The sequence below is a fragment of the Penicillium hordei genome (assembly GCF_028827395.1).
Source record: "Penicillium hordei strain IBT 12815 chromosome Unknown utg000003l_segment0_segment0, whole genome shotgun sequence".
In the NCBI taxonomy this organism is placed as follows: domain Eukaryota; kingdom Fungi; phylum Ascomycota; class Eurotiomycetes; order Eurotiales; family Aspergillaceae; genus Penicillium; species Penicillium hordei.
The window spans coordinates 4,289,651-4,301,559 of NW_026623144.1; the positions used below are offsets into that span (position 1 = coordinate 4,289,651).

General features: G+C 48.4%; 3 protein-coding genes across 3 annotated transcripts; all 3 read right to left on the minus strand.

Moving 5' to 3' along the window:
• Positions 1-474: 474 nt before the first annotated feature.
• Positions 475-2,666, minus strand: N7537_006844 (type 1 glutamine amidotransferase domain-containing protein; the record flags this gene model as incomplete). The annotated part of the gene is made up of 2 exons (XM_056897901.1): positions 475-654; positions 1,914-2,666. The coding sequence occupies 2 exons, from the start codon at positions 2,664-2,666 to the stop codon at positions 475-477; spliced, it is 933 nt and encodes a 310-aa protein (XP_056753686.1).
• A 2,353-nt stretch (positions 2,667-5,019) lies between these two features.
• Positions 5,020-7,467, minus strand: N7537_006845 (Heterokaryon incompatibility; the record flags this gene model as incomplete). Its single annotated transcript, XM_056897902.1, has 1 exon — positions 5,020-7,467. One exon carries the CDS (start codon positions 7,465-7,467, stop codon positions 5,020-5,022), a length of 2,448 nt encoding a protein of 815 aa, XP_056753687.1.
• Positions 7,468-7,729: 262 nt separating this feature from the next.
• Positions 7,730-8,983, minus strand: N7537_006846 (uncharacterized protein; the record flags this gene model as incomplete). Its single annotated transcript, XM_056897903.1, has 1 exon — positions 7,730-8,983. One exon carries the CDS (start codon positions 8,981-8,983, stop codon positions 7,730-7,732), a length of 1,254 nt encoding a protein of 417 aa, XP_056753688.1.
• Positions 8,984-11,909: the final 2,926 nt, after the last annotated feature.

Sequence of the window (11,909 nt, forward strand, 5' to 3'; positions counted from 1 at the left end):
GAAGTATTGTGAGGCACCAATCTGCAATGATAAGGCTCTCTAAGCGTGCTTGCGAGATTGGGTAAACAATAATTTCAAATCTCACACTATCAGCATTTAAGAATCGAGAGACCGTTGTTAGAGGTTGCAGAGCTCTTTTGCCTGATTCCGCCAATAGGCTTCAGCTGTGCATTCCACTGCACTCCATTCAAGATTCACTACCTCTTGTTACCAAGGATGTATCCATAACCATAAGATGAATCTACAGAGCCAACCTTTTTGACACACAGGGACGAGTCGGATGAAATTTAGCTCAATTAGAGCCGGTGTTTCGATTAACCCATATGTCCCACCAGAGCATACCGAGGCCATGACCTACCAAATGCCATGTCACAACTTCGGTTGGTATGCCAAGTATGCCAATAAGGTATGCACCCCTATATACATCCATGAATATTTGTTTATTTGATTTGAATATAAAAATTATTTAACGACTCATACCTGAGGTCGATCCGGCCTAACGGTCCCTTTTACCTTTACACTGTCCGTCTCACCCTCGCCCTTTTTACTCTTGCCAGGTTCGTTCACGTATGGGTTCATGGTATCCCAGTTATCCAAACCTTCCTGCTTGAGTGAAATGCTTCCAGTTCCATCGGGTGGGCCCATGCCTCGAGGCTATGTGAAGGTTAGATATGCATTGTTTCGACGGCCTGGATTGTCAAATGACTATAATGCCAACCAAGCCCTGAGAATAAAATGTGAGAAGGAATAACGAACCTCATCCCGACTAGAAGATCCTGAGCTGAGATTCTGTCCAACGTCTTGGTCTCTCTCTGCCCTTTGACTATACTCTTGATTTGCTCCGCGTGGCTTTGTAGAAGGCTTGGTGCTAGGCATCTTTGTATCACCTCTCTGCCATAGGTAGATCGATATTGGTAATCCTAGAGCAATTGATACTAGTAACCTATCGAAAAGATAAAGTCCAAGTCAGATGCGATATCTGAAATACATGTCAAAAAAAAAAAAAAGACTAACCATCGGGAATTCTTTGTCTGGCCACTTGGCTTTTCAGTGGCAAAGCATCTTCGAGTAGAGGTCGGCCGAGGTGATCGAAGTCCCACGGATGGGGGGATATGCTGTCTCACTGCTGTATGTGGAAATGAATGGCGGATAAAGTTCATACTGAAGGTTCGATGATACCTAAATATAGTAAATGGGACTATGAAGTCAGGTATATTAGAAAGAAGGGCCAGTGATCTAGAGCTGTATATAAATTTCAAACGTCTGGTGACATCATGCGACTTCCCGGACTTGCTTCCAAATAGTAACTGTACCAGGCTTACGTACTCTCAGGCTTCCAATAGGAGTTATAGGATTTTATTATGGGTACAGGTTTAATGATGACGCATCTGGAGGAACTAAAGGCACACAATGTTACAGGTAACCATCTGGCAAAATGGTAGTTTTTTATTCTCCAAGACCTTCTTGATAAATATCCTGAACCTTACTAGACACTCCGAATTTAAGGTTTCCTTCGGCGTCGCTCTACTAACAGTTAACATCAAGAAACGGATAACCCGAAGAGGCTCTGCTCTAGTCAACCCAATTTTGTGGATTGCTTGAGCCTATCAGTCAGGAACTGGGGCTTGAGATCAATGCAATAGTGAGAACGAAATGTTCGGAAATGATTCGAATAGGCACTGTGCGGGAGACTTGATCCAGTCTGTGGATTAAATAGACATGCGTTTATTGTATGAACCATCATCTCGTCAGTGTGACATCTATTAATGGGCATCAAGAATCTCTATCAGGTTATGCTGAATTTATAGCCGGCATTCGTTAAATTCCACTACGGCAGGGAAAAAGCATGTACACATTGCAATTTGTATTAGAGTCGAATCTCAAATGAATGAAAAAAAGAAAAGATATCATACACTAATCATTCTCACAAACCGATCACCAAGGGCATTTGCCGCCGCAGGATTACCCGCCGAGACCAGCTCCCGATGCAATGTAGTACCGCCAGTCTTTTCACGTACACCCTCAACCATCACTGCACCTTCGTTTCTCAAACTCGACTCTACTTTCTCGACCTCGCCACCCCATAATGTTTCCATAAGATTCTCTTCCGCATCGCTCCACGATGTAATTTTGTATCCATTATAAACAAATGACCCATCACCCGCCTTCTTCGTACTCAACAAGGCATAAGGCCCGTGGCAAATCACAGCTGTGGGCTTGTTCTCTTGGTGAAAATAACGCAGAATTCGCCCCAGTTCTGCATTCGCTGCCAGATCCTGAAGTGGTGCGTGTTCACCTGGGATAAAAACAGCCGCGAAGGTGGCTAACTCATTGTTGCTGATGGTGTTGAATGGTCGTGGGGTGCGAAACCCATTATCTCGCTTCATGCGTTCGACAAGACTGTATTCTCGCTGACGTTCGTAGAAATTGCCGGCATTAGCGACGAGTGATTCGCTGCTTGGGTCCGGGGCGGGTTCACGACCTTGGGGTGAGGCGAATGTCACTTCGTGGCCTGCGTTCAATATTTTGTTCAACGGCTTTGCAAGCTCTTGGAGGAAAAATCCCGAAGGCTGGTCAACAACTTTTCCAGCATTGTGTCCGGTGTTTCTTTTCAAGGGGAAGGAGTGCGCGTCGCTAAGGATAACAAGAACTTTCTTGGAATGCATTGTGACAGTATGTAGGATCGGTTAGTGTCTGATATTGTCACAAATTATCAAAAGAACCCCAAAATCTCCCTTGTCTTTTATAAACGACTCAAATAACATAAGTCGCCCTACAATGACATTGAGGTGACGTACGGAATCCTCCACACATCATAGCCACCACCCAGTACACGAGGGTGTGTGGTTGTCCGCCAGATTGACATATGAGATAGTCATTTTGGACTAGGGCGCTGAAAATCAAATAACGGGCGACCGGGAATTGAACAGATGATTATCCCTAGAGGCTCGGGTAGTTGAGCGACCTTTTACTCCAGATGCATTGACAATCGAACGAAGGTAAAGATGAACACATATCTCCAACCAAGACCCTTGGCTATCATGCCACCTCGAATCGAGACTACAGATATAATTCAGGTCCATTTCATCACTAATAGACCAGTCTGGAGAGCTAGCTGGTAACGAAAACCTTTTATTTCCCTAGCCAGCGTTGCAAGGCACAGTCAGGAGCTTAGATTGAGACACATATCACCCATAACATCAAACTCCCAAAGTCTGCCCTGCTACTAGGACCCTATAGTTATCGCCGATGGGGAAAAATACAAGGGAGGCGAAGATAAATTGTGGCCGTTTGCCGTATTTATGTGCTGGGGCAGATCCAATTGGTTGAAACATATATGGGCTTAATGTCTTTATTATTAAGAAATATGGGAGACATACCCCTAATAAACACACGCAAGCAGTTGGTATGCGGTAAGCACTGTAACATCTTCACTAGATCACTCAAGGGGGTGTGGCATCAAGAACATAAATATAGCAATCAAGGCCGGCGGAATAGATGAGAAAATAATCAAATTGGCGAATAAGACAATATATATCAAATCCTTCCTCCATTGCGGCCAATTCTAGACGAGGTTTGAGATTCTTCAGTCCAATACACCACAAGGGACCACTTACTAAAGGATCATTCGGGCTGTTGGAGGGCTGGGGAATTAGGATGACGCTTGCATGCTACTCTTTCTTTTAGCATATTTTCTTCCCTTTGATGATTATTGTTTCTGGAATGACATTTCCAGTGCTAACCTTCGTCTGGGAAGAAACACGTGCGTATGATTCATCGAACAATAGAAAGGTTCCAGCATAGCGCTTATTTACTCGGATGATACCTAAAGCCCATTTGTATGATATCACATGGAGAGGCTCAGGTTATACCTGGTGCTAAGGTTTGATTTACAGATCAGAACTTATTGTTCGCCGCTGACTCTCGGGGACGCTCTTTTATATCTTCGCGCTGCCCTTAAAGTTTTCCCGGGGAATCATTGCGGGGAACTTTAGCATCTACACACATATTGAGTTTGGTTTGTGAACCAATGCACCTATCACCGACGACACTCCGTGGGTGGGATATTCGGCTGCATATCAAACCCAACTGCCAGGGCTTCTCTTATAGGACTGTAGCATGGGTCCCAAGTAAGCGGTGTTCGAGTGATACACTCCGTCGGTATAGACTAAAGCTCAATGCGCGTGCATACGGGGTACACGAGGAACAATTCTAATTTCCACAACTTGTACCTTGTTATCTGTATTTTGCTGTCCTGCTTTGAGCAAAACTTAAAGAGGATGGTTTCGTATCTCGGGTATCGATATGGCGTATTGTGCCTAACTAAACTGCCGTTTTCAAATGATCATCCGAGACAATAAGTTGTCTTTTGTCGAGTTTGAAAATTGATGGTCGATCTGACGATCGAATTTCGACGAACGGATATAGGTTGCGAGAGGCGGTGCATCTCTTCCTCGGGGGCACGATTTTCCCTTGCCTGGATCCGCAGTCTCATGACATGTTGCCTGGCACACACCTTATTCATTTCCTGGAATACAAATGTCTCTCTGACAATTCATCTGGTGCATACAATCATAGGGTGTGGAAAACAGTGCTTCCAGTCCGCTCAGCCGTACTTAAGCCACATACTAAACACGGTCAATTCTCAAAGTGCCCTTTGCCTTAAAACAGCACTGTGTTTGGCGTTAGGGTGAGTATGGGTGATATAGGTGATATGGGTAAGAATTCTGGAGACTAGTGGTCAGAGAGGCAAGAATAGATAAGCATAGAGTAAGAATACCTACCCTTAAACATGCATAGTATCTCTAGGGCACTTATCTAGATCTACCATTTCAAGATTTTAATTAATAAATTGGGCACTGTTGGCTATTAATATTTCGTGACAGATGGCCTTCCTCTTTTCTCGACCGTGCCAGAGACGGTTTGCGTATCAACTTATAGCCGTATAGCTGTTCTACAGCGTATACGAAGATAGATTGTGCAATATGATAATGCAATCATAATAACAAAGATCTGAATCTACAAAACAATCCAGTTAACGTCCACTGATTTACGCCTGGGCAGATATTCCTCATCTCCCACCGAGGTCAGCACAAGGAGATTCCCGATTTTGATCATCTTCTCCGGCTGCGAAGAGTCCCCACTACCGGCAGCCATCAACAACAAACCATCCCATTGTCCGGGTCGGTACCGGAGATGAATAGCGTAGTACGTCCCACGCACTCCGTAGATCTCCGGGACGAGCTGTTTAATCCAGTACCGGAGATCCCCATGATACATGCTCCCTTGGGCTTGGAAGTGCTCCCGTTCAACAATATGTTCAGGCACCGGCATACTCAAATCGACAAAGCATTTCATATACTTTATATCGCCATAGTCGCTATCGGATGAGAAGAGGATCTCCACCTCCGGTAGGAACACCGCCCCGTCGCCGCGGACCTCCCATGTCGATACGGACGGATGGTCCGCCGTCTCTAAGCGCGGCACATACAGGCGTCGCGGCTCGGAGATCCGGGCCCGGAAGGGGAGCATAGTGCCCCGGACTATGTGCTGAGTTTTCACCTCGCTGACGGGCGGGTAATCCGCCAGAACCGTGGTGATGAAGAAGCTAGAGCCTAGATTGCGCGCGACCTCCTGCACGAAGGCGAGCGGGTACTGGTCGAAGACGAAGCCCGGTTTGTTGGGCTGGCGCTGCTCCGGCATGGCAGTGGCGGAGTTGTACCATTCTGTCATGCCGAGGACAGACATGATCGCCTGCGCACGGCTGTGGCTGCAGTATCGGCTGGTCGCTAGGAAGAGGATCTGCTCGCGCTTGAGCTGGTGGAGGTTGTCCATCCCTGTGCGATGAAGGAGGTCGAGTACTTCGTGGAAGCCTGGGTGGACGAGGGGCTTCCAGCGCTCGAGAAGGTGGTCTGCTGGGGTAGTTAGATCGTTAAGTTCACTAGTGAGTGTGTCCTTTACTCGTCCGGTGAGGGAGACGAGCGTGTTGAAGGCGACGAGGGCCCCGTTGTCGCCTACCGTGAGGAGGTCGAGGTTCTTATTACAGATCCAGATGTCAGGGCGCAGGCACACTTCCTGCAGCGTCCACAGGGAGCTGAACCAGGGCAGGGTGGTCATGGGTGACGAGAACAGCCCCGTGGCCTGGAGCTGGTCGTGCGATTCCCACGGCGGGATACGTATGGAAGACTCGTCCCCATCCGAGAACTGAAGGTCCAGATATATGGAGGACATCCACTGGATGGCGCTGCGCATGCCGTCCCAGGACTTCGGAGCGGAGTCGGTATTCCACCAGGCGATGGCATGTTTTGCGCTCTTGAAGATGGATGCCTGGCTCGCAATTTCCGTCCACATAGCCTGCCGCAGCTGCTCGTCAAGCTCCTCCCCGCAGCCCTCCTGCGGAATGCAAACCAGATCAAACCAGATATATGGTGTATCCGTGGGAATCTGCGCCAGGATATCTGGTAGTTGCTCGACATCGAACAGTGAGTTCCGCGGGATCAGCCACGGCACGCGCGATTTCATGTTAACCCCAGGCTGATCGCGGAGCCGCCACCGGCCCCAGGTATGACTGATGGCTGTGTACGGGATGTCGAACTCGTATTCGTCTAACAGCGAAGAGGCCTCCACGGTCCTCCGCTCTTTCACATCCCACAAGTAACGCGGGAACCCGCGGATCTCTCCCAGCCAGGGGCAGGAGTCGATACTGGAGCCGGCGCTGCAGCGAGGATCCAGCCCAGGTAGGTCGCTACTCCCCAGGACCCGTCTCCCTGCACGCCAGACCGGGGAGCCCTCTGACCGGTGAGCAAGATAACTCTCGCCATCTGGGGAGTATGGTACTTGAGCTGGCTGTTGGGTGTGGCTTCGCGGGGAGCAAGCTTCAATCGCAATGGTTAGACAAGCAGCTTCCTGCGCCAAGTCCCGTCGGAGGTTCACCAGCTCGTCGCCGCTTCGGTGTATTACGAAGTTCTCGAATTCAGCGTTGAACAGCGTTGCCATGCACTTGTTGTAGATGCAGTTGAAGCGGAGTTTGTACTGGATCCCACCGGCCTGGTGGATCGTCTCGCGCTCTACGTGGATTTGTGGGTAGAAGTGAGACTCGTCGTCGCCAAAGAGGTCGTCGTAATCATCATCGTATCCTTCTTCTGCTTCATCCACAATACATGCTCGGGAACACGTCGCCCACCACTTCCAGAGAATGTAAAACGATCGTTCCTGCCCCGGGGTGAGATGTTGTTGCAGTCTTTCAGCACGATCATCATTAAACCCCGTGATGACCGTGCCATCAGGGCTTTTTACACTGTCGACCGCGCCCTGCTCCAGGGCCAGTCGATACATGATCGAGAGACACCTGCTGTACCCGTCTCCCATGCCCATGTCCTCACCGTATACCACCCGCATCAACGTGGCGAGGGGGTATCCCTTGTCCCTCTCGGTGCTGCGCACGGGTACCCAGTCACCGGGGCTCATGCTGTTATGCTGGCTTTTCTGTCTAATATAAGTGTAAATAATAGCAAGACGCTGGTAGTAGTGTTTATTCGTCGAGACGACCGACGAGGTCCGAAGCGGGGTTAGATATTAGAAAATTAAGCGAACGCGCTATTCTGCTATTGGCTGTGCTTCTGCTAGTACGGGATCAGATTTATTGATGCAGACGGAACGAATATAAGGAGGAAGGAAAAAAGACTAATTCTCAGTTGCACTCAAGACATCACTGCAGCCAAACCAACGACTACCGTCTCACCAACCGCTCCAAACAATCCCTCCCCTCCTGATGCCGCGCATGATACGTCGTAATAAGGCTAACTTTCACCGTCTCAGCCCCATGCCTCTTCTCCCCAAAAAGAATCGCCGGCCGATCCGCCAGATAATCAGCGAGCTTAGATTCCGTGCTCGTGTCCCGTCCAAACGATGTGTAGCGGACGATATGCATCGTCATGACAATGTATAGCTGGTAGCAGGTCCACGCGTACTGCACCAGGGGCGGCATCCAGAGAGTCGAGGCTAGCAATCCTAGCGGAAATAGAGCGGCGAAAAGCGCTATAATGCACAGCTGAAGAATCTCCCGGGTTCGGTTCCGGACTGGGTGGCCGTAGTGTCGGAAAAACTGCTGCACGAGGGCTGAGAGGCCTGTGAACAGCATGAGGTCGCCGCCTTGGGATTGGGGGAAGTGCAGGACGAAATCACGAGGTGATTCGGCTTCGGCGGTCGGCGTGGTTGATGGCGATGAGATGGAGGAGATAGGTGTGAGGGGCTCGCGGTCGAGGGCGAAGAAGGCGCTCAGGAGGCGGAGGAGAAGCGGGGCTAGCCAGATGAGACACCAGAGTGATCGGCCGATGGCGTAGATGACGGCAAAGATAATGATGCCGGAGAGCTCGGCGATGAAGATGCTGAGGTAAACGTGCGAGCCTGGTCGGCCGCAGTTCTCGTGCACAAACGCCATCTGCGAGGCTTTATCTTCTGCCGTTGCTGGAGTGAAGATGAGGTGGTAGACGGCGACTTTCGCTCGTAAAGGGATGCGGCCATTGTCTGCAGCCGGGAGGATGCCCTTCTCGATGGCAGCGCCCGTGGCTGGAGGGGATAGTCCTGCCAGTGATCCAGGTTTTTCGGCGGGTAGAGGCATGTAATGAAGAGCCCGCGCCCACATGCAGTTACGGGCTGCGCGGGGCTCGGAACTAGCAGTACCGGGAATGGTGTAGGTCCAGTCCGTTTGCTCAAAGAACGAAGTGCCCAGCATGTGGCCTTCATGGGCGCCCTTCAAGAGACCTCGAGCGTTGGCGATATCGAAGGTGCTCAGAGCGGCTTTGTGCAAAGGACCCCCCATGGGCATCAGGAGAGCCAGGGTTGGGATGGATCGAAGTGTGAGGTGGGAGAATGATCGCTGGGGCCATAATAACGACGAAAACCAGATGTCGTTGGCTGCCTCTGCTCCAATATAACCAAGCACCGCACCAAAGGCGCCAAAAACCCCGCCTTGGTCGGACATACCGCCAAGCGAGATGCTTTCTGGTAGCAAAGGGTTGTGGTCAGATCGAACTCACTCCTTTTGCCCAGATGGCCGGATCTATCATGTTAATGATCAGATCTGATGATATGGCCGAGTTTTGAGTTGGTCGGAGACCGGCTGAGCTGGTTAGTTGGTGAGCGGGTCAGCGTTGTCAGGCTGATCTAGGCTTACATGGGATTCAGCCGCAATATGGGGTTGTCAAAAAGTCCAGTCGGCCAAGGGTCATTCCATGATGGCTATCATGTTTTGGAAGTGTTCATGTAGAATCGGTCTTCCGATATATCATGCCCTTTGAATCGGGGACATGACACTAAATCAGTCAACATCATCCATGGGTGCCGGTTTGGTTCAGGTCCAAAAGCTTGCCAAGACGGGACTAGCTCTACCTAGCAGGAAGGCCACTTCATAACGTAGACCAAGCGAGTTGGGGAATTTGATACCTGTCAGAACCTATGCCTCGAAACTGGCTTATCAACTAATCCTAATCTGTTCGTAATCAACTCCCTTGGCCCCGTTAACTACGGCTACCTACCTAATACCTAACCCAGGGTAGACTTTGCTAACCTAACGTAATCAACCACCGCACGGCTCACACCGCCGAGCGACTGTCAGGCCCCAAGGCTCCAACTACTGCGGGATGCCTCAGGCACTGACACCGGGTAAATAGTGACGTGTTTGGCGCCTACTCACCACTGTTCTTACGGCGCAGCGTTGAATGATAATGATGTTGATTTCATTGGCTCTCCCTCCCACCCGTCTATATACATTCCCCCTCGTCTTCCTCCCCTATATGTTGATCCTCCCCTTCCATCTCACCCCCATCCACCCCACCAGAACGAGGTGCTGCCTAGAGGAACATGTCAGAAAGTTTCTTATCTCCAGTCATCGTGGGATTGAACAGGCTCCTACCGGTCGACCCGCTGCGTCAGCCACCACCAGAAAAGGTTCACGCCTCCGTTTAGGAAGCGGACGGCGAGGCGAATGCCTACAAAGGCGAATAGGAATTTTGCCGCGAATATCAAACCGTGCGACTCTAACAGATGGGCGAACTCGCCCACGGCAGATTCTCCAGCTACATACGGTCAGACTCGTCCTTTGCCCGACAATACTCGTGCAGTACACGCACAGTGGGAACAGCCACCTTACTTTCAGAAGGCATTTTTGTTAAAAAAAAAAGATTTCTGGCTTTTAGGTTTGCTTGATTCATATGTGATGATTTACAGGAGAGCGATTCAATACTCCTACGAGGCAATGTCAATTCCTCAAAGCCCTGGGGAAGGTGCTAATAGTCTAATTAGGCAGGAACGGCCTTGTACGAGTCTGGGTATATTCCAAGGGGAGGACCTCTCTCTCTCTTATTAAGGCAGGTACACATAGTCACGAGCCCGCAGGATAATTCAAAGTATCATTCAGTCAAATGTAGGGTGAGTTGACAAGGTTATAAAAGCAAGGTGAACGGAGTTTGAACGCAAAGTGATAGAATTGTGAGCGCGAAGCGATATAATTGCGAGAAATCTGTTTTTTATCTCTTGAGATCTGATAAACTTGTGTCTTGTGGAGTATTTTCGTAGCTTGGCGGAGGTATTTCAATCATATCGAAGGGGTTTTTTGAGGCAACCACCAACAAGCCCCCATATTGCAACTCGAATAATGGGGTGCCGAGAAAATTTAAGTATATCTTGACGGGATATCTCTTTCAGAAATTTCTGCACTATGTTCGGAGTGCTGACCTTTCGTCTTGTGATCTGACACCGTATCTGCATTTCCAAACAATTGTCACACGGCCAAGTTACACGATATGGAGGTTGTAGTAAGTGCTCAAATTGCAGAATGAACTAAGCTAAGGAGAAGAAATACAATATGGTGGGGGTGACTAACTGGTCAAGTTAGATCGCATGCTGGTTCATTAATTGGCGATTAACTAGTTATTTAACTAGTAATATACTATTCTTCAGTAAGGCAAATTCAGCAAAAAAGTGACTAACAATCACTTTTTTTTCAGCTCACCTTGTCTATATTCAATGATATAGAAACCTTACAACTCTAAATGAACTTTCCAGCGAGAATTGGAAACATGACCTTCGAATTTCTGTCTAGAAAGGCTCGAATCCTCACTGTTGTATGTTTTGCTTTTTTGATTCGTTGGGCAATCCCATCTTGTTATATGGTCGCATCATTGATTCTGTATATCAGATCACACTTTAAAGTTCATTCAAACTTGACAGTTTATTATTTTTACCAAGCTTGGTTTAACTGGACTCATTATATATCGTTTTGTCCGACTAGAAACAATACGCAGTACTGGAGAACATTTACACGTTAGCATATATCACTCTATGAAGGGTGTAGCTCATGTACCTTATTGATACCCTATATAACATATAAATTTCAGGAGTGCATTAAAAGTTTGAACTTTAAAAGAAAGGTCTTCGTTAAAAGGCACGGGGTTATCAATTTCTAGGTTCACTAAACCGAGAGAGCGTAGAGCTAGTTCATCAGAGATTAAATGTATATCAAGTTTGTTACCAAGCCACATGTACCTTTATAGAACTTCTTGGGGGGGCAGCGACCTAATATGGTTGTCAGAGATGGCAGGATGTAGATCAGTTGGAAGACAAACCGAGAGGATTATTTGGTGAACATAAGAGAATGACCTTGACTTTCCCCCTTCTTCGGTGGGTTGTTTTATGGGGCCTCTTTGGAGCAGTCAACTGCTTGTAAACCGAGGTCTCTGGGTAGAAGCGGAAATTGAGATAAAAGCGGAACATAGTGTTACATGTTACAGTCTTCAGATAATAGAATCTTCGATTTAGTCAACTATACTAAATACAGAAATGAAAGATGACAAGTATATTTAAAACAGAATATCGTTGCGCCAATAGAACCATATTGTTGATCAGGAGCA